This window comes from Salvelinus namaycush, chromosome 13, assembly GCF_016432855.1.
Source record: "Salvelinus namaycush isolate Seneca chromosome 13, SaNama_1.0, whole genome shotgun sequence".
In the NCBI taxonomy this organism is placed as follows: domain Eukaryota; kingdom Metazoa; phylum Chordata; class Actinopteri; order Salmoniformes; family Salmonidae; genus Salvelinus; species Salvelinus namaycush.
In genome coordinates this window covers 30,459,349-30,485,575 of record NC_052319.1, presented here as the reverse complement: position 1 = coordinate 30,485,575, position 26,227 = coordinate 30,459,349, and the positions used below count along the sequence as shown (strand labels likewise).

Sequence of the window (26,227 nt, the reverse complement as noted above, 5' to 3'; positions counted from 1 at the left end):
TAGTCTATTTTCCTGTTCATGCGTTCTTCGTGTCATGTAAGTTCGTTTGTTCAGGTCTGTTGACTGCGTTTGTTATTTTGTAAATTCTCAAGTGTTTCGTGTTTGTCTATCATTTAAATAAATTCATTATGACTGCATACCTCGATGCGTATTGGTCCGACCCATGCTTCTCCTCTTCAGACAAAGAGGAGGAGAGCAGCCGTTACACCTCTTCTCCGCTCCGCTCCTGACTACATGTGCTGCTGCTGCAGAGAGAGGGGCATTGCCTAGGCAACTAAAGACTTGTTTTCTACAACACCTTGCTTGTTTCAGCAACAAAGTTTCATCAGGTTCTAGAGTCCATGTTACAGCAGAAACAGACTCAACTACACGAATGCCCGGCTGTCCCGTTTTCAGTCTGCTGTGCTTTTTTACTGATTGGTTCTCCTCTGTGTCTTTCTCACTCAAACACCCACATGGACAGCCACACACAGTTCACAAGCCTCACCTGGTTGAATGTAGGGCCTAATGTTTTCCTTTACCTCAGGCTGGTGGACGCAGGCTGAAGGGCAAAGTTGTTGTATTTGACTGTGTTTACTACATTACCTATGCCGCCTGGCCTCTCTGCTCCTGGTAACCAGTCACTTCCCATTATTCAGCTCCATTGCACAGCTTGCACTGCCCTTAGGCACCGTGTTTGGAATACTGCAGCTGCATACAGATCGAAGTGATGTCTCCTCAGCCCCATTGCTGCACATTAATGAATGTATACTGTGGGAATCAAACAGTTGGTCACAATTATGAGATTTAAATATATAGACATTAGATCAATTAGGTCAACTTACATGTAAAACTAATTTTAAACTGTTCTTTCTCACTGTCTGCCCCAAAGCACTTGTTTCACCTGTAGGCAATAACATGTACATAATTTACATATTCATACAACCAATTTAAATATTATTACTCATTTTAAATAGAGGGTTTACCATTGAGCTACCCGAAAGTCCGGTATTAAGTAGTTTCATCTTACCGTCAAAAGTTAATCTATGCAGCCGGCTGTACACTCATATCCCCCTTGGACCGGGGTTCGTAAATAAAACATTGTCCATTCAGCTGTAAAGGTGTCGATTTCCTCCTTAACCCCATTTAATGGCAAGAAGGTGAAAAACTGTGGAAATATGCATACTTTCTTTATTATGTTTAAAATTAATTGTTATCATCATGCACTTAACAGTGCACAATGGTCAACGTGTTCTTTAGCCTACTTGTCTTGACCACAAAACTCACAGACTACATCACTGCCGGGTGCAGGCGGAAGGCCAGGGATTGCTAAAGTATGATATGGCGCCCTCAAGTGGGAATTCTGGAGAAAAAAGTTGCCTTTTCTCCGAAGCCTTTTCCATCCATCCTGTCGTGTGCACGGTCGTGCCTTTCCATCTGCTCTTGCTTGCCTTTATGAGCACGTGACATAATTGGAGGCAGAGGACTTTGACAGAACATTCTTTCATTCGATGTGAACCGTAGTCGTCCGTTCAAAAATGTCGGACAGATCGCCTCGAGCCGACAACCCGAACTCTGTGGTTTGTAACATATGCGGTATTGCTTACACTTTACCAGGTAAATTCATTGTAATAATTATAATTTACCAGTCCACATATTGTCATTCATGTTGTTTAAAGTTTTAGCTATATCGAGCTAACGTTACCTGTCAAATTGCACACATGTTAGCTAGCTTCGGACCACGTTGTGGCTACCAAAAGTTATACGGTCAATTTTCTTCAGTAAACAGGCGAACTGTATTTATACAGTAACGTTATATAGTAGCTAATAATACATTTTGTTGACTTGAAGAAGCTTATCAAGAGTTTGGTCCGGACACATCTCATTCTGCCTATAGCCTGCCACAGTGCCAATACGTCTGGACTGGACCATTATGGCCAGAGAGGAAGTATCTTCCATAAACGTTAACTCTATTATGGCGTAGGAAAACAACTATTGTTGCAGGTTTAGGCACCTCCTTCCCCCAACCTAAAAATGCACAAAACGTTATAAAATACATTTTAATGCCATTAATCTTTTCAGAGGACGAAATCGTTGGCAACCTTCCCAATGTCCTCCTGTGTTCCCACATCTTCTGCACTACCTGTCTGCGCTCGCTGGAGTTTAACAATGTCATTCTGTGCCCTGAATGCAAGGTACAGTACAGTACTGCCACCTGATGTCAACTATACAACAAACACTACATGAAACTGATGGCCACATACATATTTCAAAAGGGGTAAGGCTGTAAATGCAATGGTGAATTACACTTCCCTGTATATCTATAGTCCCAATATTTTCAAAATGTTCACATTTACAGTAATATAAATCAAATCCAATTATATTTGTCACATGTGCCGAATACAACAGGTAGACCTTACAGTGAAATGCTTACTTACAAGCCCTTAACCAACAATACAGTTTTAAGAAAATACCTTTAAAAAAAGTAAGAGATAAGAATAACAAATATTTAAAGAGCAGGAGTAAAATAACAATAGCGGGGCTATATACAGGGGGTACCGGTGTTGAGGTAATATGTACATGTAGGTAGAGTTATTAAAGTGACTATGCATAGATAATAACAGAGTAGCAGCAGCGTAGAAGTGGGGGGGGGGGGGGGAAATAGTCTGGGTGGCCATTTGATTAGACTTTCAGGAGTCTTATGGCTTTGGGGTAGAAGCTGTTTAGAAGCCTCTTGGACCTAGACTTGGCGCTCCGGTACCGCTTGCCATGAGGTAGCAGAGAGAACAGTCTATGACTAGGGCTGGAGTCTTTGACAATTTTTAGGGCCTTCCTCTGACACCGCCTGGTATAGAGGTCCTGGATGGCAAGAAGCTTGGCCCCGGTGATGTACTGGGCTGTACACACTACCCTCTAGTGCTTTGCTGTCAGATGCCGAGCAGTTGCCATACCAGGCAGTGATGCAACCCGTCAGGATGCTCTCGAGGGTGCAGCTGTAAAACCTTTTGAGGATCTGTGGACCCATGCCAAATCTTTGCAGTCTCCTGAGGGGGAATAGGTTTTTGGTGTGCTTGACCATGTTAGTTTGTTGGTGATGTGGACGCCAAGGAACTTGAAGCTCTCAACCTGCTCCACTACAGCCCCGTCGATGAGAATGTGGGTGTGCTCAGTCCTCCTTTTTCTGTAGTCCACAATCATCTCCTTTGTCTTGATCACGTTGAGGGAGAGGTTGTTGTCCTTGCACCACACGGTCAGGTCTCTGACCTCCCTATAGGCTGTCTCATCGTTGTCAGTGATCAGGCCTATCACTGTTGTGTCATCGGCAAACTTAATGATGGTGTTGGAGTCGTGCCTGGCCGTGCAATCATGAGTGAACAGGGTGTACAGAAGGGGACTGAGCACGCACCCCTGAGGGGCCCCCGTGTCGAGGATCAGCGTGGCGGATGTGTTGTTACCTACCCTTACCAGATCAGCGTGGCGGATGTGTTGTTACCTACCCTTACCACCTGGGGGTGACCCATCAGGAAGTCCAGGATCCAGTTGCAGCGGGAGATGTTTAGTCTCAGGGTCCTTAGCTTCGTGATGAGCTTTGAGGGCACTATTGTGTTGAACGCTGAGCTGTAGTCAATGAATAGCATTCTCACATAGGTGTTCCTTTTGTCCCGGTGTGAAAGGGCAGTGTGTCGTGGAAAATCGGTTCAAACCATAACACTTACAAGAACTTGTAAATTCAAATAGACTTTTAATACAATGTATCACAAGCCGATCCGCGGATCCCACACCTTCCCAGAGCACTGGCTCTCTCTCTTTATACACATCCACACACATGAGATCATTACATACATTAATTAAATTACTTCTCCTATGGTCATCTGCCACCATTATCCTTCATTTCAGGCTTCCTGCTTGTCTACGCCCAATAACGCCTGTATCCGCTCTTGATTAGATTATAATGGTGGCAGAACCCTCTTGTCTCCTAAAATTAATATATGACTATCTTACCCTAAGCACTTATGGCCTTTACCCTAAGCACTTATGGCCTTTCCTGTCTATTTTATCTTCATAATGGTGTCCTGCTCTTTCCATACATGCACTTTAAAGCACGTATGACTTTGGCCATTTGCTAATCTTTGGTTTCCTGTATTTACCAGAATGGCAAATGCACTCATGTCTGCCTTCTCCTGTTTATATTCTAATGTACACTTTTATGTCTGTCCCTAAATGTATCATTCACTCCCACAAGTGCAATAGAGATCGCATCATCTGTGGCTCTGTTGGGGAGGTATGCAAATCGGAGTGGGTCTAGGGTTTCTGGGATAATGGTGTTGTGAGCCATGACCATCCTTTCAAAGCATTTCATGGCTACAGACGTGAGTGCTACGGGTTGGTAGTCATTTAGGCAGGTTACCTTAGTGTTCTTGGGCACAGGGACTATGGTGGTCTGCTTGAAACATGTTGGTATTAGACTACACTACGTGATCAAAAGTATGTGGACACCTGATCAAACGTATATGGAGTTGGTCCCCCCCACCCTTTGCTGCCATAACAGCTTCCACTCTTCTGGGAAGGCGTTCCACTAGATGTTGAAACATTGCTGCGGGGACTTGCTTCCATTCAACCACAAGAGCATTTCGTGAGTTCGGGCATTGATGTTGGAAAATTAGGCCTGGCTCGCAGTCGCCGTTCCAATTCATCCCAAAGGCGTTCGATGGGGTTGAGGTCTAGGCTCTGTGCAGGCCAGTCAAGTTCTTCCACACTGATCTCGACAAACCATTTCTGTATGGACCTCGCTTTATGCACGGGGCATTGTCATGCTAAAACAGGAACGGGAGGCTGTTGCAACAAATATTTCCCTTCACTGGAACTAAGGGATCTAGCCCAAACCATGAAAACCAGCCCCAGACCATTATTTCTCCACCACCAAACTTTACAGTCGGCACTATGCATTGCGGCAGATAGCGTTCTCCTGGCATCCGCCAAACCCAGATTCGTCCGTCTGACTGCCAGATGGTGAGGCGTGATTAATCTCTCCAGAGAACAAGTTTCCACTGTTCCAGAGTCTAATGGCGGTGAGCTTTACACCAATCCAGCCGACGCTTGGCATTGCTCTTGGTGATCTTTGGCTTTGTGATCTCTCCATGCTCCCCCATGAAGCTCCCGACGAACAGTTCTTGTGCTGACGTTGCTTTCAGAGGCAGTTTGGAACTCGGTAGTGAGTGTTGCAACCGAGGATAGACAATTTTTACGCGCTTCAGCACTCAGTGGTCCCATTCTGTAAGCTTGTGTGGCCTACCACTTCGCGGCTGAGTCGTTGTCGCTCCTAGACGTTTCCACTTCACAATAACAGCACTTACAATTGACCGGGGCAGCTCTAGCAGTGCAGAAATTTGACAAACTTACTTTTTGGAAAAGTGGCATATGACGGTGACACGTTGAAAGTTACTGAGCTCCTCAGTAAGGCCATTCTACTGCCAATGTTTGTCTATGAAGATTGCATGGCTGTGCTCGATTTTATATACCTGTCAGCTAGGGCTGGGCGATACGACGATATATATATCATGTGACGATAGAAAAACGTCTATTGTTTCATATTATGCTCTATCGTTTATTTAGTTGTCACAAATCACACTCTTTACGGCAATATTTTTAGTCAATTGGATGACGCTTTGCATTCACGTGTGGAAAGAAATTTGCAACACAAACAAACATGGAGGAGAGTGAACGTGGCACGGAGACAGAGCTGAATAGTCTGACACAGACCAGAAAACTGTCCTCTGCAAAAATATGCCGCAGGCCGGTCCCGACAACAGGATCAAACACCACTAACCTCTTTTACCAACTACACAAGAATCATGTGAAACAGTACGGAGAGGGTCTACGGATGAGACCCCAAAAAGTACAGTCGAGTACTCAAAACAAACCCCCCAAACTCAGACGTTGCAAGAGGCTTTTGCCCGCGGTACACCATTATGGCAAAGAATCACGAAGATGGAAGGAGATAACAGCTGCCGTTACAATTTACATCTGCAAAGACATGGCCCCAATTTACATGGTTGCGAAACGGGGGTTTCATGAGTTGGTGCCAACACTAGACCCAAGGTACCAAATGCAAATTGTTATGTGACACGTATTAATGGCAAAATAACATGCAAAACAGGCAAGCCCCCCAAAATATATATATTTTAGGCCTATATTTATTTTGTTTGCAACTATAGTTGAAATGTTTTCTATTTACCTTTTTAGATTTTATACATTAATATTTTGTTTTGTTACATGCTTAATTGAAAATTTGCACAAAGGTTCTAAATAAAAGGAGAAATAATCAAATATGAGTAAGTACCTTTTTATTTGTTGAGTATAATTCAAAGAGAAATAGGCCTTTACATGTGGTCATTTTATATAAACTATTTATTCATTGAATTTACAGAAAATGTGCTATATCGTGATATGTATCGTTATCGGGATATGAAATTACCTATATCGGGATATGAGATTTTGGCCATATCGCCCAGCCCTACTGTCAGCAATGGGTGGTGGCTGATATAGCCGAATCCACTAATTTGAAGGGGGGTCCACATACTTTTGTGCCAGTTCATACTACTTACCAGCAGGCTAATTGGCTGCAGTGTGAATAAGTAGTGTAGTTGTATGAAATGCAGTGGGTGTTCCTGCAGGTTGAGTCCACTCTTCCTGAAGGAGGGGTGGAGGGACTGCAGGTAGACAGCAGAATCATCGGCCTCATCTACACAGCCAAAATGAACAAAATGAAAAGGTATATAACAGTTTATTTCACATACTTATAAATACACACATGCCAGCCAATATGATTCACTTTGGCAGTTTATAATGCAGAAACTGAATTGCTGTCCAGTTGACCTTACACACATATTAAGAGCATGATTATAAATAGAAAACATTTCAATATTATTTCCCCCTATTCAAATTTTTCTTTTCAGTGTCCATTTATCAGCTAACTCTGAGCGAACACTCTACCATTCTCCTCAGACCATTATGGGTCCTTTAGTTAGGAATCACAGAGATTCTGTCTCATATCTCAATGATGAACAAACACTCCAAACTGGAAATATAATGCATTTGGAAAGTATTCAGACCCCTACACTTTTCCACATTTTGTTACATTAGACTTATTCTAAAATGGAGAAAATGTATATTTTTTCCTCATCATTCTACGCACATTACCCCACAATGAAAAACCGAAAACAGTATTTTTGAAATTTTTGAAAATGTATAAAAAATAATAAACGAATCTTTATTTACATAGTGCCTTCGTAAAGTATTCATACCCCTTTACTTTTTCCCCAAAAAATTACGTTACAGCCTTATTCTAAAATGTATTAAATTGTTTTTCCCCCCCTCATCAATCTACACACAATACTCCATAATGATGAAGCAAAAACTGTTTTTTAAAATAAATTTTTGCTAATTCAAAATAGAAAACTGATATCACATTTACATGAGTATTCAGACCCTTTACTCAGTACTTTGTTGAAGTACCTTTGGCTTGGTTTTTGCTCTGACATGCACTGTCAACTTTGGGACCTTATATAGACAGGTGTGTGCCTTTCCAAATCATGTCCAATCAATTTAATTTACCACAGGTGGACTCCAAGTTGTAGAAACATCTCAATGATGATCAATGGAAACAGAATGCACCTGAGCTCAATTTCGAGTCTCATAGCAAAGGGTCTGAATACTTATGTAAATAAGGTATTTCTGTTTTTAAAAAATTATAAATTAGCAAATATTTCGTAAAACCTGTTTGGTTTTGTGTGTAGATTGATGAGAGAGAAAAAAACAATTTAATCAATTTTAGAATAAGCCTCTAACGTAACAAAATGTGGAAAAGGTCAAGGGACCTGAATACTTTCCTAATGCACTTTATCTAATCGTTCTCATTCTGTAGACAACCTTTATTTTTGTTTATTTAAACTCTGGTAGAGACAGACCGAGGCATCACAGAGTCAAATCCTCGTCTTCACCTGTCGAGGAGGACACAAAACAGGTATGGTTTAACGTTAATATAAGTGTGCTTGGCCTGTCTGATCAGTAATATCCAAGCTCCTGGGAGTCGGTCAGCCAAACACAGATGCAGGGCATTATTTAAAGAATGCTGCAGAAATTGTCGAATTTCTGTTGTTTCTATATAGTAGGCAATATATGTATTCGGTTCTAGGGTCCAGATGTAGAGACAGCACTGAAAGCAGTAGAAGAGGCTCTGTCTCAGGCCTCTGAGAACATGGCCAATCTGGACAACATCCATCAGGTGAGCGACAAAAGGATTGTCCCACATCTCCTGTCCTTCCATCTGTACTGATCCAATAATACTATGGCCTGGTTTCCCAGACAGATTAAACCTAGTCCTGGACTAAAAAAAGCATATTAAATGGAGAATATACATTGCGCATGCTTTGTAGTCCAGGACTAGGCTTAATCTGTGTCTGGGAAATCAGCACTGTATGAAAGCAAGATGTTACCTGTAGCATACCTGTTGTGTTGCTTGCCTCTGCAGACTCTGGTGAAAGGCTTGATGGTGCAGGTGAAGAGAGAGAAGGCCAGACTGCTGATGGAGATAGATGAGGCTATGGACAGGGCCTTCACCATCCTCAATAGAAGGTACACTACTCTACAACCACCTCATACCTTCCTCTCACTAATGGGCTAGTCTGTTATGTATTTATAGCTTCTGCTACTGTGTGTATTGGGCTTGGCTGTAATGCTTTTTATCAGGGCTGATCAAATGGACGAATACAGTGAGTGGACCCTCCCATTATTGTTCTGGTTTCATGGGGTGAGGTGTAATTCCTGCATTGTCAGGAAGGGGGCACTGGTGGCTGAGCTGACCGACATGGAGCAGCACTTCCCGTCCAGCAGGAGGGAACTGGGCCGGGTGGAGGAGAGGATGAGGGCCCTGGGCACAGCCATGCAGAAGGCCAAGCAGGTCGGACAGCACCCCTCCCTGGAGAGCTACTGCGACCTGGAGCAGGTACATACATACATACATACATACATACATACATACATACATACATACATACATACATACATACATACATGCATACATATATGTGGCACTTCAAGGAATACGAGGTGTGTTTGTGTGTTGAACAGTTGTTGGAGACCCTGCAGGCTTCTGTGGATGTACAGTCGTTTGACCTGAAGTGTCTGTCTCTGGGCTCTGGACTGAGGTGAGTCAATAAAGTTGACCTGAATTACAATTTGAAACCCTGTAGCTATGTGGCCTGACTGGAATTCTGCTACTGTAGTTTGAACTCACATCTGACCCATGGCGCGCATGTGTGTGTGTGTTAGCTGCATAGCACAGCAGGATGCGCTGGGCAGGAGTCTGAAGGCGTGTCTGAAGATCAACATTGGGAACGCCAAGATGTACGTCCAGTAATTGGCTACAGAGAAAAATATATATATCTTTGTTTACATGGTTTAACTGCCTTTTGAACTCCCCCCTCAGTCTGACAGATGAGCTGATCCACAGAGACAGAGAGAGGCCCCAAGAGCAGGCAGGGCCCAATAGGAAGGCCCCCCTGCTCCCACACTCCCTTAGCACCAGAGAGCACAGCCGCCCCCAGCAGCAGCAGCAGGAGAGCCAAACGATGATGAGGCCTCCCCCGCCCAGCACCAGAGAGCCTGTTCCACCTCACCAGGAGCAGGAAAGCCTGAGGATGACTAGGCATACCTGGGGCCCCTCTCCCAGCCCTGGCCCTTGGCCCTTACCCAGCTCCAGCCCTGTCTCAGACTCTGGACCCAACGTCATCATAGAGGAGATTATAGAGGAGATTGAAGAAGGAGGAGAAGGGAAGGATGAAGTCAGTTTGAAATCCTGCCATCAAGTCACCACAGCCTCATCCAAAACCACTGCAGCAGGGTTCTCAGTTGGAGGTTAGTGACAATGTCACAGCAACATTTAGAGAGCACGTCAGTGCATGTCTGCTGAGGTAAACCGCATCCTCATTACCCATAGGATAATAATGGTGTTCCTTGGTTTCTGATTGTAGTTGTCCCAGCCCACCTGTCTGAGCTGCAGCAGGCCAGTGAGAGACAGAGAGCCCAGAGGAGCAGCAAGAAGATCCAGGAGGACCTCCTACCTGTCAGTCAGGGGAAAGGTAGAGGAGAGACAGACATCTAGTCTGCACACTGTTGATCCGCACAACACACATTTCACATGATAACATGCACAACAGTTATGGTCACGTAATCTATAACTTGATGAATAGAGACACATAGAAACTGTGAGTGTGTGCAGTGTTCCAGGAGTGGGTGATGGTGACCCATGTGGTGAACCCTAACCACTTCTACATCCGCCACGTGGCAGAGCAGAGGGCCTGTATTCTGCTGTCCAAGAAGATCAACTCCCTCTGCTCTGGAGAGAGAGGACTGTTCACAGCCAGCGACATACTGGAGACTGGTGAGATCACTGTGTGTGTGTGAAACCTTACTGTGGGTATGTCCCTTTCTCTAGGTTTTATGGTGTTTGTGAAATGAAAGCAGTGCAATGTTGCCACTCTGACTATTGCGCGTGTGTGTCTCCGTCAGGCTCCACAGTGTTTGTGAAGTGGAAGGAGGGGATGTGGTGTCGGGCCACCCTGACAGAACTGTTCCAGAGAGGTCACCTGGACCCAGTCCGCAGCTGTCCTGTTCCTGAACTTCACCGTGTCAGAGTCTACTTCCAAGACTACGGTTTCTGCAAGGGAATAGCCCTGCAGAGGTACAGACACACACACACAGACACACACGCACACACGTGAAAAACCTAGTAGGCATGAAAAAGGACAGAACATTGACTTGTTTTTTCAGTCACCCAGGTCTGTCTTTCTCTTCCATCTCTACTTCCCCATTCCCAGTGAGGAGGCAGGTCCAGACCTGTTCATCAGGGACATGAATGAGCGTCTGAGAAGAGTGGACGTGGCCGGCCAATCAGAAATGAGCCGCTGGCTCCCTCAGGCTATCAAGTGTTCCCTCAAGGACATTGTGCCTGCAGACCTGGTAAGTGGAGGACATCATTCCTGCAGACCTTGTAAGGGGCATACATTTGCATATTGTCCATATTCTGACATAACATTTGTGTATGTCGCCATCTATCTTTTTCTTCAAGTGAAGGGCTATTGTATAAGTGACTAGGATGAGTTTAGATTTGTTTTCTTTACCTGCATCCCCCTCCTTTTCCTCTCTTCTCTCCCAGACTAAAGGCTGGAGTGCGGAGGCCCAGGATGAGTTTCGTCGCGTGGTGGGCTCAGCCTCAGTAGAGATGCAGGTGTTTGGTCAGGAGAGAGGTGCTCTGCTAGTGGATCTGAAGAAAGCCCCCATGGACAGCGGTTCCAGCAACATGCCCATGTCCCTCCGAGAGTACCTGGTCTTCCTCGAGCTCGCCAGGTACATACATACTCATGGTCATGAAAATCCTGGAAAAGACATGGAATTTTTTTAATGGTGTTTTCCAGGCCTGGAAAGGTTTTGGAAAATGATCAAATCTGAAAAGTTGTGGAAATAATAATTTCTGTTCATGTAATTTATTTAGAGACAGTTTTTAAATATTTTATCAATCAAATTAAAATCCACATATCAGCTAGGATCGGAATGACACTTTTGCACAGCTGTGTTTACACGCATCACCTGCATTTGTGAGAAAATAGCGGGCTGTTGCTCAAGGAGAGCGAGACAGTCGAACATTGCAGCAGCAGGTAGTCCTAGCCTATAAAATATGTTATATAACGGGTGAGTCTAATGCTGATTGGTTAAAACCGCATTCCAGCCGGTGTCTATTAAATAAGTTACCACCGGCTAAATCTATGATGTTAAAATGCGTATTTACTCTGTTCCATCTGACTGGGCAACCCGCTGTCTCATCAGCCCAGCCAAGCAATTTATCAACTCGATCTCCACTGTAAAAAGCATCTAGACATTATCTCACATTTCTTTTAGACTAACATTTCGTTTTCAACGGCAGAGGTTGGTATAAACCTTGCTCTCTGTCTGACATTTGCAACATTGTTTCAATATTCATATTTGATCTCTAGCTGTCCCATAGTAATGAATGTGATGAGACAGGCAGGCAGCGTTTCTCAGCCAGTCGAAATCATGAATCAGCAGGCATAATTTTTTATGGGTATATACAAAGAAATGTCAATTGAAAAAAAGGTAAAACTAAACGAAGTGCAACTAGTTTGCAGTTTTTTTAGTTTGAAGTGATTGTGTTAGCTGAGTTGTTGGCTAGCTCCTCTGAACAACAGTGTCCTGACAAGTGAGCACATTTCTATACCAGGCGAAATCGCGCATCATTAGCTCATTGTTATGGATGTATCCAAATAAATGGCACTAGAAAAGAGCTTAAACAAGCAACTACTTTGTGTTATTCTGGCTGCACTTTTTTACGTGACTGTAAGTTAGCCGTAGTTGGCTAGCTTGCAAGCAAGGGATAAGAACATTGCCAGCTAGAATTGCAATGGAACATTTAGAACGAACGATTGGGTCGCATCCATAGATGCAGAACAAAAAGACTGAATGACTGGGTCGCATCTCTGGCAACCGAACCGATAGAACGAACGAACGAACGACCAGCCTGCTTGGTTAGCCACCTTAGATTTGTGTTGGGACTATATCTTGTGGAAGGATGAAATAGTATGAATAAATTCATCAAATTAATGTTTTTTTAATGAAAATATGTCAAATCAGTATTGTAATATGTTGGTAACACATTGTATAAAAGTGATAATGCCCTTGAAGCTGGCGTTTGGAGGATATATTGGCACGGTTTACCGGCCCTGGACTTTGTCTCGGGCCTAACAACACCCGTGCCGACTTCTTGGGCATTATCACTTAAATAGAGAACAGACTAATAACTATGTAGCCAATTCAAAACATATCTTGTGCCCTTTAGTTAACTGTTTAGCTATTGTTAGCTTGTATTAATGTTTTCGTCATGTCCAAAACACTCGCGAATAAGGCCATACAAAGTTGATTTACTTTTTTGAACGACTCAGATTATTCATTTTAAACTATTTTTCACGAAATGAACAATACACTTCACCATTGTATTAGTTGGGATTTGGTTCAAATGCAGTGAATCAAAATAAGAATTTGTGAATCGTGAACAGTAATTTTAGAAAAATGGATTAGATGTAGCCTTTCTTTTGGATTAAGTGTCTTAAACTTGTTTTGTTGATACTTATAGTTTATTTGGGCATCCAATGTATGGGACATTGCAACTCAATAGATGCTAGTCAGCCTGCAACGTAAACACTTCTAAGGTAACTAAAATAAATTAGAAAAGGTACATTTCCTGAAGAAAATGTGTGGGCTTGCTTCAGCTGAATAAAAAGAGTTGTAGCCTATCAAAGCCATTTGATCTTTTGATATATTGAATGAGCAAATTATTTAAAAAGGCATAAAATGTATTTGGTTGTAATGTTGCAATTTTATACATCAAGGGTGGTAAACCATCCTCCAGGACAGCTAATGGGTGGGCAGGCTTTTATTCCAGTCCCCCTCAAACAAACCACATTTTAGAAATTAGCTGCTGAACCTGACCTTGATAAACTGTCTCTGTGTTTGAGCAGGGCTTGATCAAAAGCCTGCACACCCAGTAGCTCTCCAGACTGACCTCTTGTACAGTTGCCTAACAGGTATTTCACTTTGTGGGGGGTTAAGTGCTTTGCACAACGACAGGAGATGGTACATGGGATCAGAGAGCAGCCTCCCAGGGTCGATACCACATTACATACTGTTTTATACGTACACATAGATGCCGTTAATTATTGGTCATGGAAGTTTGGTTAAAAGTCATGGAAAAGTCTTGAAATTCCATTTGTCAAAATATGTAAACCCTGCATACTGTACATATCCAGTGTTTCCCTTATATGAGTTTTGCGGAAGGCTGCATCAGTTTCTTCCTTGTTGCCATGGATAATCAGTAGTAATATGTTTGTCCCGTTCTGCTGCTGTAGGTTTTATTCTCCGGTGGCGTGGAATGCCAAGACTGTGCCGTGTGGCAGGAGGCCTCTCCAGTTCTACCTTCCTGTCTTCCCTCGTACCAACGTAGAGCTCAACGCTGTGGTGTCCCACATAGACACACCCTCACACTTCTACATCCAACTGGTAGGTCACACACAAACACACACACATTCCACACACACACATGAAAGCATTATCAGCTGATATTCCAGTGCCCTCTCTAACTCTTCCCCCTTGCTGATTAAACGCAGGTTGACAACATGGAGTTCCTGCTGCTGACAGCCAAGCTGCAGGAGTGTTACAGCTATGACTGCCCCAGCAGGGGGACCAGAGGAGAGGACCAGGACTTGGAGGTCTACTGTCCTGTCCTGGATCAGGCCTGTGTGGCACGCTTTGACGATAAGGTCTGGTACAGGGCCCATGTCATCGGTCAGTACACTGTCTGTGCGTGGGTACACTTAGGGCAGTTGCGGTGACCGAATTACCGGCAGTCATGAGTCACGTAGGCCTACATGAATGCTCTCTGTAGGCCTACATGAATGGCGCTGATGCGTAAGGCAGTATAATCAACTGGCCAATGAATGGCTTGGTACTCAGCGCCCTGTTCCTCTAATCTGAATAATGAGGATAAATGGTGATGGGAGTCAGAGGTCCCGTTCAAAAATGGACCCGGGGCTTTCCCAGACGGACACAATATGCACAGTACACTTTTTAACATAGAGACCCGGTCAGGTCCACAACCTAGCATGAGAAAATTCCATTTGTTTTGATACTTTATTAACCGGTGTGGAGGAAATGAGAGGGAGAGCAACAGAACGAGCATGGCGCTAGGGAGAAGGGGCCTGCGGTGTGTGTGTGCGCAGTGAGTGACACAAGAGCAAGCACAGAAACAGAGCGACGGCAAGCACTGTTAACTCGCGCTAGCAGACTTCTTGCTTGTTATTTCTCATCCTATCTGATTAAATAGTACCCGTCTTGACTGCGTCAAACTGAGAGAAGCTAGCTAGGTAGGTTAATTGAGGCTAGTCTACATAACGTTACTGCGCTTCTTTTCTTCCTTCAGTGTGTGTGTGCATGCTGTTACAAATAACAACTCCATTCAGATTATTAAGGAGCAGTCTACCTGTTTGTTTTTGGTCTTTGAGACTGTGAGACTAGCAATCATTGGCATGACGGTTACCAACTGACAAAATGTAATGACTGCCACAGCCTCTAGGTACACTCATTGAGGTCACAATGTGTTTTTTTTTTTTTTTTACGGTATTGTCCCCTTAGATCAGTGGTTCTCAAACCTCTCCTGGGGGCCCTCAACCGTTCCATGTATTTTATCTATTCCAGAACTAGCATATCCTGATTTCAAATAGTCAACTAAGTGAAATCTGGTGAGCTAGTTCAGGGTTAAAACAAAATAGTGAAACGTCTGGAGATCCCGAGGAGAGGTTTGAGAACCACTGCCTTGGATAATAAATTATATGCAAACTCCAAAAATGTATGGAAAAGAGTCTACCTAAAGACTAGAATGTTATTGTGTTTGTAGGTATTCCTGGGGGCAGGAAGGTGGAAGTCCAGTTTGTAGACTTTGGCAACAACAAGATTCTGTCAGTCAATGACCTGAGGAAGATCAAGGATGAGTTCTTTGCCCTCCCAGCCATGGTGAGGTCACACTACACTAGAGTATGTTGGATGGAGAATAAATAAGGCTGACTGTATCCATATACCATCCCAGCATTAACTGCTAGGGTTGGTAGACCGGGCAGGGCACTCCTATTATTCAAATGGCTCTCACAATTACCTCCCCCCCCCCACCCAGGCCATCCAGTGCTACCTAGCTGATGTGATTCCTCTGGTAGAGGGTGAGACGTGGAGCGAAGCGTGTATAGAGAAGTTCAAGAGTCTTGCTGACCAGAGACTTGTGACCGCTGTGGCCACAGGTAAGACGGGCAGAACTGGAGAGTTCTCCTTTCACACGGCAACCGTGTGACTGTTCTGTAGTTTATTGATTTGTGTGTGTCTTCTGAACCCCCAGAGGCTGGTCGAAGGGGCAGGGGTCTGCCAGTCAGGCTGTTTGAGACCAGTGATTCCAGCGAGCCGTTAGCAAACATCGAAGATCTGCTGGTCAACGACCAACTGGCCTGCTTCAAGAAGGGGTGAGTGTGTGTCTGTCATCTCACAGCAGGATACTTCATGGGTAAAATCAAGAACTAATCTTATTTAGACTTTTTGATACCTGCACACACAGATGTGGGTATGGTTCCAAAAATGAGATGTTTTATTTTACCCCATCCCTCTCACTTAGCATCAAATCTAAGGACACCCAGGCGCCGGTGGTAGACACCACAGTGTGGGACCCCCCACTCGAGGGTCTTCTGGCTGAGTCTGAGCCAGCCCCTATCTCCCTGGGCCAGGAGACCCCAGAGCAGGACCAAGACCCCCAAGAGATCCAGCCCTACCTGATGCTGCCGGCCAACCTGAAAGACCTGAGGGTCAGATTGACCCACGTGGTCTCACCCGGGAGCTTTTACGTCCAGCTGCTACAGATGGACACCCAGCTCAAGAGGTCAGCCAGTGGGGATGGAGAGGAGGGCAAGGAGGGACAGACAATGGCTTACTGAAGCCTCACCGAATCCAGCAGAGAATCTTGGGTTGTGTTCACACAGGAATCTTGTAACTGTAGAGTGGATTGACAGACATTGACTTGATTTTCTATGATGTGTGACTTTAGAATGAGACGCTGATGAGAGGTCTGTGTCATTTAGTTATCGCTCTCTCTCTCTCCCTCTCGCTCTCTCCCCCTCTGTTTCAGGGTGTATGAGTTGTTGAAGCAGGAGTATGCCCGTACAGAGCCCCAGGAGATAGAGTGGAAGGCAGACATGTACTGTGCTGCCTACAACAACGGGGTCTGGGAGAGGGGCCAGCTCTGCTCTCCTGTTTCCCTCGGCTGCATTGCCGAGGTAACACACGAGCACGCGCATACACACACACACATCTATCCTTTAAGAGCCACAGAAGTGGACTAGGAGTGGATTTAGAAGTAATGACATTGTAGCAGCTGATTGCAGCCGATTTGTCATTACTGTTTCATCAGTGATTGACAGATGGGTACATCCAGCTGTAACTGCAGTGTGGTGTTTTGTCTCCACATGGTGTTAGGTAGTACGCTGTGATTTTGGCAACAAGGTGAAACTCCATGTGAACAACCTGAGACCACTGCTGCCCAGTCTGGTTGGCTCTCTGGTGCTGGAGTGTTCCCTCAGTGAAATCAGGTGAACACACACAAATGCAGGGCTGACCTCAAACGAAGGGCTGACCTCAAACACTGATCCCTGGCAAAATGTTCTGAATTAGTAGACCTTTCACAAAAGTAGATTCTGACAGGTTTCCTCAGGGCATGAGTTATTTATCACACCTATCCTAATACTGGAGCAAGGGGCATGCTATTTTCCTTAGACCTCATTTCAAATTTCTCACTCTTTCTCCCTCTCGCTCCATTTCTTTCTCTCTCCCTCTCAGACCTGCAGGCGGTCGTTCCACCTGGACAGCCACAGCGTGTGACTTCATCTCCTACTACCTGACAGGAGCCATGGCCATCATGACCATCAAGGTGACGCCACATCACACACCTTTTCCTAGCCCTACCACTTCCCGTAGCCCTTAACCACTTCCCCTAGTCCCTACCCCACACTTATGTGAACTCTAAGCAAAGAGGGCTGGGGGTGGAGATTGAGCCTAGTCTCTGATGCCTCACTGTTTTGTGTTTTTTTAAAATATATATATATAAACTTGAATGAGTAGGTGTGTCCAAACTTTTGACTGGTACTGTGTGTAATATATATACACTGCTCAAAAAAATAAAGGGAACACTTAAACAACACAATGTAACTCCAAGTCAATCACACTTCTGTGAAATCAAACTGTCCACTTAGGAAGCAACACTGATTGACAATACATTTCACATGCTGTTGTGCAAATGGAATAGACAAAAGGTGGAAATTATAGGCAATTAGCAAGACACCCCCAAAAACGGAATGGTTCTGCAGGTGGTGACCACAGACCACTTCTCAGTTCCTATGCTTCCTGGCTGATGTTTTGGTCACTTTTGAATGCTGGCAGTGCTTTCACTCTAGTGGTAGCATGAGACGGAGTCTACAACCCACACAAGTGGCTCAGGTAGTGCAGTTCATCCAAGATGGCACATCAATGCGAGCTGTGGCAAGAAGGTTTGCTGTGTCTGTCAGCGTAGTGTCCAGAGCATGGAGGCGCTACCAGGAGACAGACCAGTACATCAGGAGACGTGGAGGAGGCCGTAGGATGGCAACAACCCAGCAGCAGGACCGCTACCTCCGCCTTTGTGCAAGGAGGAGCACTGCCAGAGCCCTGCAAAATGACCTCCAGCCGGCCACAAATGTGCATGTGTAATTTCAATGAGAGCTTGGTTGAAAATCTGCCACCTCAGAAACAATTCAAACAGGAAGTGGAACCTCTCAGGTTTTTGCCTGCCATATGAGTTCTGTTATACTCACAGACATAATTCAAACCGTTTTAGAAACTTCAGAGTGTTTTCTATCCAATACGAATAATAATATGCATATATTAGCAACTTGGACTGAGGAGCAGGCAGTTTACTCTGGGCACCTCTGTGCACCTTTCATCCAAGCTACTCAATACTGCCCCTGCAGCCATAAGAAGTTAACAGATTGGATTCTGCCAGCTAAGGACAGAGGCAGACTATCCCAGCGTTGTAAGTCTGTTTTAACTCGAGTGACTGGACTTACGAAGTTAGTTTTATGGAGGGTAGCCAAAGGTGTTATATTCAAACCTAAATAGGAAAAACCAGAGGGCGACAGACGGAAAGGCAGGGCTCCAGGGTGAATTTGCTTGGCAGCGGGTTGATTGGAAAACATTAACTTTTCTGAATGTTCAATTTGTAACCTGAGAATGATCCAAATGTGTTTAAAATAAGCCGTATGTTATAGACAGGGTTAGTGATATATAATAGTAGATCATCTGAATACTGTGACACTTTGTTCTTCACCAGCTCGGTGGAGACCATCCATGGTTTTACTTGAGTTTCTCTTTACCAGCCTTTTCCTCTTTGCAGGAGAACACAGAGCAGCGTCCGGTGCAGGTCTCTCTGTACTGCTCCAACCGGGCCGGGCAAGACGTCAGCATCGCAGACTTCCTGGTTAGTGAGGGCCTCGCTCTGAAAGAGAGGAAGCCACAGTGAGTAACAGAACTCTGTGTGTGGATGTATGTTTCACAGTTGAGTATAATATGTTTCCTAGGACCCATGTCTTTCTGCTGGCTCTACTTATCTGCCCTCTTTGTCCCTGTGTTCTGTACTACAGAGCGTCCCCCATGCCTAAACTAGAGGAGTTATCAGACTCTGACTCCAAGTTCAAAGGCCTTCAAAACAGGACACCTAACACAGAAAACCAGCCCCCCACCCCCTCCTCTGACTGGTCAGTTTCTCCCCGACCCCTCTCCACTGCCCCTACGCCTCCCAAACCGCCCCCCCGTACTAACCCCTCCCCAGAGAAGGTGAAGACACAGGCCTACTGCCCCCCTGAGCTGCCCCACTGTGGACGCACTCTGATGACCATCTCTGCCATCGGAGAGGATGGCCTCATCTACGCCATGACGCAGTACGCAGGTACTCTCCTTTCTACTGCTGTTTACCTCTGCGCTCACTCTCTTTCACACACACACACACACACACACACCCCCACATACACTGAGTTTTACACAATTTGACACAGACTTTCCATGACATAGACTGACCAGGTGGAAGCTATCCCCTTATTGATGTCACTTGTTAAATCCACTTCAATCAGTGTAGATGAAGGGGAGGAGATAGGTTAACTTCTTACGGATCATTGGGACGCTAGCGTCCCACCTCGACAACATCCGGTGAAATTGCAGAGCGCCAAATTCAAATTACAGAAATCGTAATATTAAACATTCATGAAAATACAAGTGTCATACATCATTTAAAAGCTTAACTTCTTGTTAATCCAGCCGCTTTGTCAGATTTCAAAAAGGCTTTACGGCGAAAGTACACCATGCGATTATCTGAGGACAGCACCCCGCACACAAAAGCATTACATACATTTTCCAATCAAGCAGAGGTGTCATGAAAGTCAGAAATAGCAATAAAATAAATCACTTATCTTTGAAGATCTTCATCTGGTTGATCTGGTTGCAATCACAAGGGTCCCCGGCTACATAACAAATGGTCCTTTTGTTCGATATCCCCAAAAAGTTTCTTTGGCGCGCTTGACTGAGTAATCCACCGGTTTCCCTCGTTCAAAATGCATACAAATGAATCCCGTAAGTTACCAATAAACTCTTCCAAACATATCAAACAACGTTCCTAATCAATCGTCAGGTACCCTAATATGTAAATAAACGATACAATTTAAGACTGAGAATACCGGAGATAAATAACGAAGTGCACGCCCTCACCGGAACGCGCAACAAACGCAACAGCCAAAATGGGAGCCACTTGTATTGTGTTGTGCTTTGCTGGCATGCATCTAAGAAAAATAATTCAGTTTGCCCCACCAAGATTTACATGCTAAAATCACCACTGTGGTCATCATAACAGCCCTAGGTGACACACTCAATATTAGGAAGGTGTTCATAATGTTTTGTACACTCAGTGTACATGCGTAATTACTGTGTGTTTGTCAGGGCGTCAGTTTGAGCAGCTGCGGGAGCGTCTACAGCAACACATAAAGACCCTTCCCAGGCTGAAGCCCTACACCTGGAAGAGTGTCCTGGGTTGTGCTGTCATGGGCTCTGACATGCTCTGGTACAGAGGAGAGGTGCTGGAGGTCATCGGAGGTCACGTTAAGGTACAGACACGTTTTTTGTGAACAAATAAATACTGGGATTTTGAACAGTTTATACAAATTATGTCTATACAAAACTTACAAGACCCAACCTATACGTGTGTGTGTGTGTCCCAGGTGCGCTACGTGGACCAGGGTCTAGTGGAGAACATCCCAGTGTGTCACGTCTACCCCACAGTGTTGTGTGAGGACATTCCCCAGCTCTGTATGCCCTGCCAGCTGCACGGCGTCATCCCTGTGAGTGGACTAGATTCAGAATCGTGGTGGTTCAGTTCAGTGTTCCATCTCAGTAGCTTCCTCTCCTTCATCTACATCATCTCTGTCTCTGTTCAGGTGGGCAGGACGTGGCAGTGGGATGCTGTGGCTCTGCTGAAAGAGCTGCTGCTAAACCGCTGTGTGGACATGCAGGTTATGGTGAGGTGGACACTACATACACAAAGATGGTATGTTAGTGCTGGGGGGATATGAGGTGATCCTGTCAGTTTGAGTAAGTGTGAGTGTCTCACTATAAGCTGCAGGCAAGGCCCTGTATCAGTTGTGCATGGACTCACTGACCTGATGTATGATGAAATGTAACAAAAAACATGACTGTGTGTGTTAGGAACTGCCTGAGGATCCTCTGGGCTGTCTGACAGTACAGATTTCTCTGGATGGCATGACTCTAAGCAGAATCATGGTTCACCACCAACACGCCTCTGTAGACCAGGCTATTGCATCCATGCAGGAGGTAGGGAGGGAGGGGTGGGTATGTTACCCTTGTTTCAGTCCCCCCCCCCCCCCCTTTTTTTTTTAAAGTAGGCTTTGATTCAACACAATTGTCTAAATCTGTGATTTTCCTCAGGAGCTGGTGGTGTCATCTCACCTAGATCTAGATGACTGGGACATTGACACAGAGGTACGTTGGTTATTCAGTGCCATCTGTATATAAGATGTTGTTTGAAATTGCTAGTATGCACTGTGATATAACTTGCCAATTACATTTATTTATTTATCGAGTGTGAGATTGTCAGTCATCCCCACTGCTCTGCTGTGTTTTCCTGTCTTATGTACAGGGGTTGGAGGACCCGGGGCCAGTACCGAGGGTGTTCTCATACCCAAACCTGCCTGAGAAAGGCGAACGCTTCCGGGTCAGGATCAAACACCTCCGGACCCCCAACGAGGTACTACCACTTCCATACCCAACTGTAATGTCAATGTCAATTCTGAAATTATTTGTTATGCCTTTTGCAACTTTTTCTACTGCGTGTGTGTGTTGCAGGTGTTCCTGTATCCCTTAGATGGCAGTAGTTGTATGGAGTCTGGTGGGGAGAGTCTGGAGGAAGCACTGAAGAGAGTCCATGACAGGATTGACCGTCTGGCCATGCTCTCGGACTTCGCCATTGGTAAACCACAACACGATCACAAGCACTTTCCATGGACTAAACTTCACACTTAATGCTTTTACTAAAACATTTCCATAGGGTCTTGTAACAAGGATTTATAACGAGCTAGGTGGTAAAGTGCTGACTTGTTGATCCTGTGTGTCCATCTCTCCAGAGGCCCCGTGTCTGGCAGAATACAGTGATGGGAAGTACTACCGGGCCAAGCTACTGGGCTTCGCTGGCCTCAACCCTGTTAAGATCCTGGTCAGACACGTGGACTTTGGCTCTGACGACACCCTTCCCACACACAAGTAAGACATCTCACTGTGGGCCCAATCCTACTGGAGATTGGAGCATAAGTAAATCACGTTTTCGTGCAGATTGATTGTCTATTATATTGACAAGATAGTCAAGTGACCACTCTAACAATGGAAATACACATCCTCAAAGATGGAAGGCAGGCGGAAGGAGGCGAGATCAGGTGGGACCATTCTAGCCGATGAGAGGGCATGCGAACAACAGGCCTTAGAGCAAGAGCAGTGGTTCCCAACCTTTTTCGGTTACTGTACCACCAACTGATTTTTGGTCTGCCCTGAGTACCTCTGATTTACTCTCATGTGCATTTTACCAGTAAGCCTATGGTCTTATGAGTCCTAGTACCCCTGGTTGGGAACCTTTGAGATAGACGACTCATCTTTGTATCTGTGCCATTATAGCGTCTGACAGCATGGGCAGTGCCATTGAGGTGGTCTCCATTTTAAAGTAGTCCATTTTCTTATTCTTCATTGGCTGATTCCTCCCAATTCATAGGAATCCCCACCCTGTTGACTACTTTAAAATGGTGGAAGTCCTCAACGGCAATGTCCACGCTAAAATGGGTAATAGAGTCCTCTATCTCTATGACAACAGGCAAAAAGTATTTTTTTCCCAAAGTTGCCAGAATGCCACGTGCGTCCATTTATATCACTGTATTTGTTTACAACCTAACCATTACAAAACTTCTATTAGATCAAATAAGCCCCACATAGCAAAAAAAAACAAAAACTGTTGACCAAATTAGACACTCATTGACCTCCATACAAAAATGTCTGTCATTTTTGTGGACAGATTTTGGGCAGAGTAAAAACCTCTCGCTTTGCCATTTCCTCTCTGGTTACCGGAGGTAATATGGTGTCTTTTTTTTCTCTCCGTCAGGCTGCGTCAGATCCCGGCCCATCTCCTGCGGTTTCCCTGTAAGGCCATCAAGGTGCGGGTGGCGGGCTTCAGACCACCCCGCCTCAACCTGGAGAAGGAGCGCTTGTCCTACCGGCCAGAGTGGAGCCTGAAGGCTGCCCTGGAGATGATTGACCTGCTGCACAGCTGCTGCACCGCATCCGTTACCGTGAGCAACATCTGCCTTAGTTATCCCCGTCATATCAGTGGCAGTCATAAAAAGCTGGACAGACAATGACGAGACATTAAGTGTGGTCATGGTTATGATAGTGGATTTTTGGCATTCAGCGTCACTGTGGTCTCTGCACAACAACAGAATTGTTGCATGTGTGTATTGTGGTTATAAACAATATACCGTTCAAATACCATTTCAGCCAATTAGGTCATTGTGAGATGGTAACCGTGGTGCTGTTGGTCATCTCCGCCAATCATGATAATGGTGATAATGAAGTTATAGTGTAGTTTTTATGATAATGGTGATAATGAAGTTATAGTGTAGTTTTTATGATAATGGTGATAATGAAGTTATAGTGTAGTTTTTATGATAATGGTGATAATGAAGCTATAGTGTAGTTTTTATGGTAATGCTGTTTCCTGGTTGTCTCAGGCCACTGAACCGGAGCTGTCTGTGTTCCTGTATGACGAGGATGGAGCTCTGGTCTACCTGCCTCTGGTGGAGAAAGGACTGGCTGACTTTGACTAAGACACTACAGCAAGAGACAAAGGTGGGTTTGGCTCTCATTCAGGAGTAGTGTTGCACGGTATACCGGTACCATGGTACCAAAACGTCATGATACCAACATTTTTTAATCACGTTATACAATATGATACTACCACATTTTTCAGCCCTACCTATCTAAAAAAATCAGCTGCCTCTGTTTATAAAGTCAGTTTTGTTCATCAATTGTTTTCATTAAGCAACATCAACTACTCTCTTGCGCCAGTCTAGTAATGTTCACTTTCAGGCGCATCTCACGTGTGGCAGCTATAATCAGCCAGCCGCATCCCCTACCAGCCTTCACTCACCTGCTTCTCTCTGCATCCCCTACCAGCCTTCACTCACCTGCTTCTCTCTGCATCCCCTACCAGCCTTCACTCACCTGCTTCTCGCTGCATCCCCTACCAGCCTTCACTCACCTGCTTCTCTCTGCATCCCCTACCAGCCTTCACTCACCTGCTTCTCTCTGTCCGCTCTTCTTGCATATCTATTCTTCCATCAGTTTTTAAAATATAATTTGGCCGTTGTTACATCGGCGCAAAGTTGGTACATTGTATTCTTTCATTGCCTGGTATAACCAAGGTCACAGGCCAGTCTAAGTAGGCTTTGTAATTTCAAGTTCGCTGTCACGCAGCCTCTGAGCGACAGAGGATAAATGGAGCACCGCTTCGAGACAAGCATGCTTGCAGATTTACAGCAGAGAACACTGTGTCTAGCCCAAATGGTTCCAGAAATATGACCCATATTAGCAAAGCTACCTTTTTTTCTTCCTGCATGATTTTGCACGCATTTTATATAATTTCACAAACCATGTCACCGGCTGTTTTAAACTAATCCCGGGTTGCTAATTATTGGTTTGATAATTGTTCAGTCATGTTACCTAGCTAGCTAACAACCGGCTAACTTTGACACTAGGTCTAGGCAATTTTGATTGGCACAGGAAGAAAGTAAAGGGTCTGCTACTCATGAGATGTGCTTCGAAGGTAAGTGGGTAGCTACAGCCCAATATGGCGACCGGAGTATGGGCGAGTTGATGAGTTGAAAGGAGTGGGTGTATAGAAAGCAAATCAGCTAATTTTGCGTGGTTGATTGGGCTGCGCGACAAGTTGATAAGCCGGGTAACTAACGTGGCCATTTCATTCCTACCATTTTATTTCAAGTAGGATAGTAGCCTACACAAGAAATAACTCGTATTGATAACCATACATGCATGCATACATACTCTACTACTCAATGGGGAGGGCATGAATGGCAACACCGTGACACAGTACTCTTCGCTCCCGCTTGCCCATCACTACTGTCCAGCAACGGCGTGGGAAGTAGCTACCTAGTAGCCAATGTCCGGGTGATAGTCACAGTAAGCACACAGATACAACACGAAGCATATTGGGATACACTACCCCCTTCTCAAGGTAGGATTCATATAGGCCTAATGTAAACCTAAACTATATCAGAATTATCTTTCTGGTGCTCCTTAAATTCTGTTCTGTTAAAGTTGGGAGCTGTGTGTGTGTATGTGTTTTGGGAGAGTGAGTGGTGTGTTTCATGCAGTGTTTTCCCCTTGCTGTCACAATGACTTGCATACATCTTCCTCCCATTCTATGCAGTTTTCCATTATACAATGAACAGTGTGAATTTAATTAATTACATGTTGTAGAAGTGTGAATGAATATCAGTGACAGGTTTTTTTGCGTAGCACATAACGTTTAGAAAACAGGAACGGGCTAACAGGACCCCAGGCCACTCGGCATCGTATGGTCAGTAATGGTTTTCAAAGAAAGTGTCATCTGTTTGTTCAAGAGAGCGACGTCAAGTCTCTGTAGTCTGAATATGTTATTAAGTAACCTTTCTCTCCCCCAGAGATCTGCTGTGACGTTGGACGGGTTCTTCAGTTCCCTGTTCCTTCTGCATTGTAAGAATGCTGCCTTCAATATACAGTACATAAAAATCTTGAACATTGTTTTATTTAAAATGTTTTTTTGAGCAGAATGTATCTAAGTTGGCTGAGCACTTTATTTTCTATCTGAAATACTGTCTGTATGAAGGGTACAGAAGTATTAAAGTTTTCATTTAAAACTGCTTCAATGTGTCTGACTCTTAATACACTTCCTAAATGTATGCAC

General features: G+C 44.7%; 1 protein-coding gene across 1 annotated transcript; it reads left to right on the top strand.

The window, feature by feature from the left end:
• Window positions 1-1,486: 1,486 nt before the first annotated feature.
• Window positions 1,487-26,183, top strand: rnf17 (ring finger protein 17). The gene is made up of 37 exons (XM_039007078.1): window positions 1,487-1,596; window positions 2,062-2,174; window positions 6,654-6,751; window positions 7,939-8,002; window positions 8,174-8,263; window positions 8,510-8,613; window positions 8,815-8,983; window positions 9,109-9,185; window positions 9,310-9,384; window positions 9,467-9,894; window positions 10,011-10,118; window positions 10,259-10,420; window positions 10,549-10,720; window positions 10,857-10,998; window positions 11,195-11,385; window positions 13,956-14,106; window positions 14,214-14,391; window positions 15,500-15,615; window positions 15,773-15,893; window positions 15,989-16,109; window positions 16,259-16,519; window positions 16,766-16,913; window positions 17,113-17,225; window positions 17,473-17,563; window positions 19,061-19,182; window positions 19,308-19,612; window positions 20,653-20,816; window positions 20,931-21,050; window positions 21,147-21,227; window positions 21,415-21,540; window positions 21,655-21,708; window positions 21,866-21,973; window positions 22,072-22,195; window positions 22,350-22,485; window positions 23,369-23,555; window positions 23,994-24,111; window positions 25,965-26,183. Exons 1-36 carry the CDS (start codon window positions 1,518-1,520, stop codon window positions 24,087-24,089), a joined length of 4,995 nt encoding a protein of 1,664 aa, XP_038863006.1. The 5' UTR covers window positions 1,487-1,517; the 3' UTR covers window positions 24,090-24,111; window positions 25,965-26,183.
• Window positions 26,184-26,227: the final 44 nt, after the last annotated feature.

Excerpts from the sequence above, each read along its gene's own strand:
- rnf17 (XM_039007078.1), top strand. The coding sequence starts at position 1,518 with ATGTCGGACAGATCGCCTCGAGCCGACAACCCGAACTCTGTGGTTTGT. Across the intron at positions 16,914-17,112 it reads CCCTCGGCTGCATTGCCGAG|GTAGTACGCTGTGATTTTGG; the intron begins GTAACACACGAG and ends ACATGGTGTTAG. Across the intron at positions 22,486-23,368 it reads GACACCCTTCCCACACACAA|GCTGCGTCAGATCCCGGCCC; the intron begins GTAAGACATCTC and ends TCTCTCCGTCAG.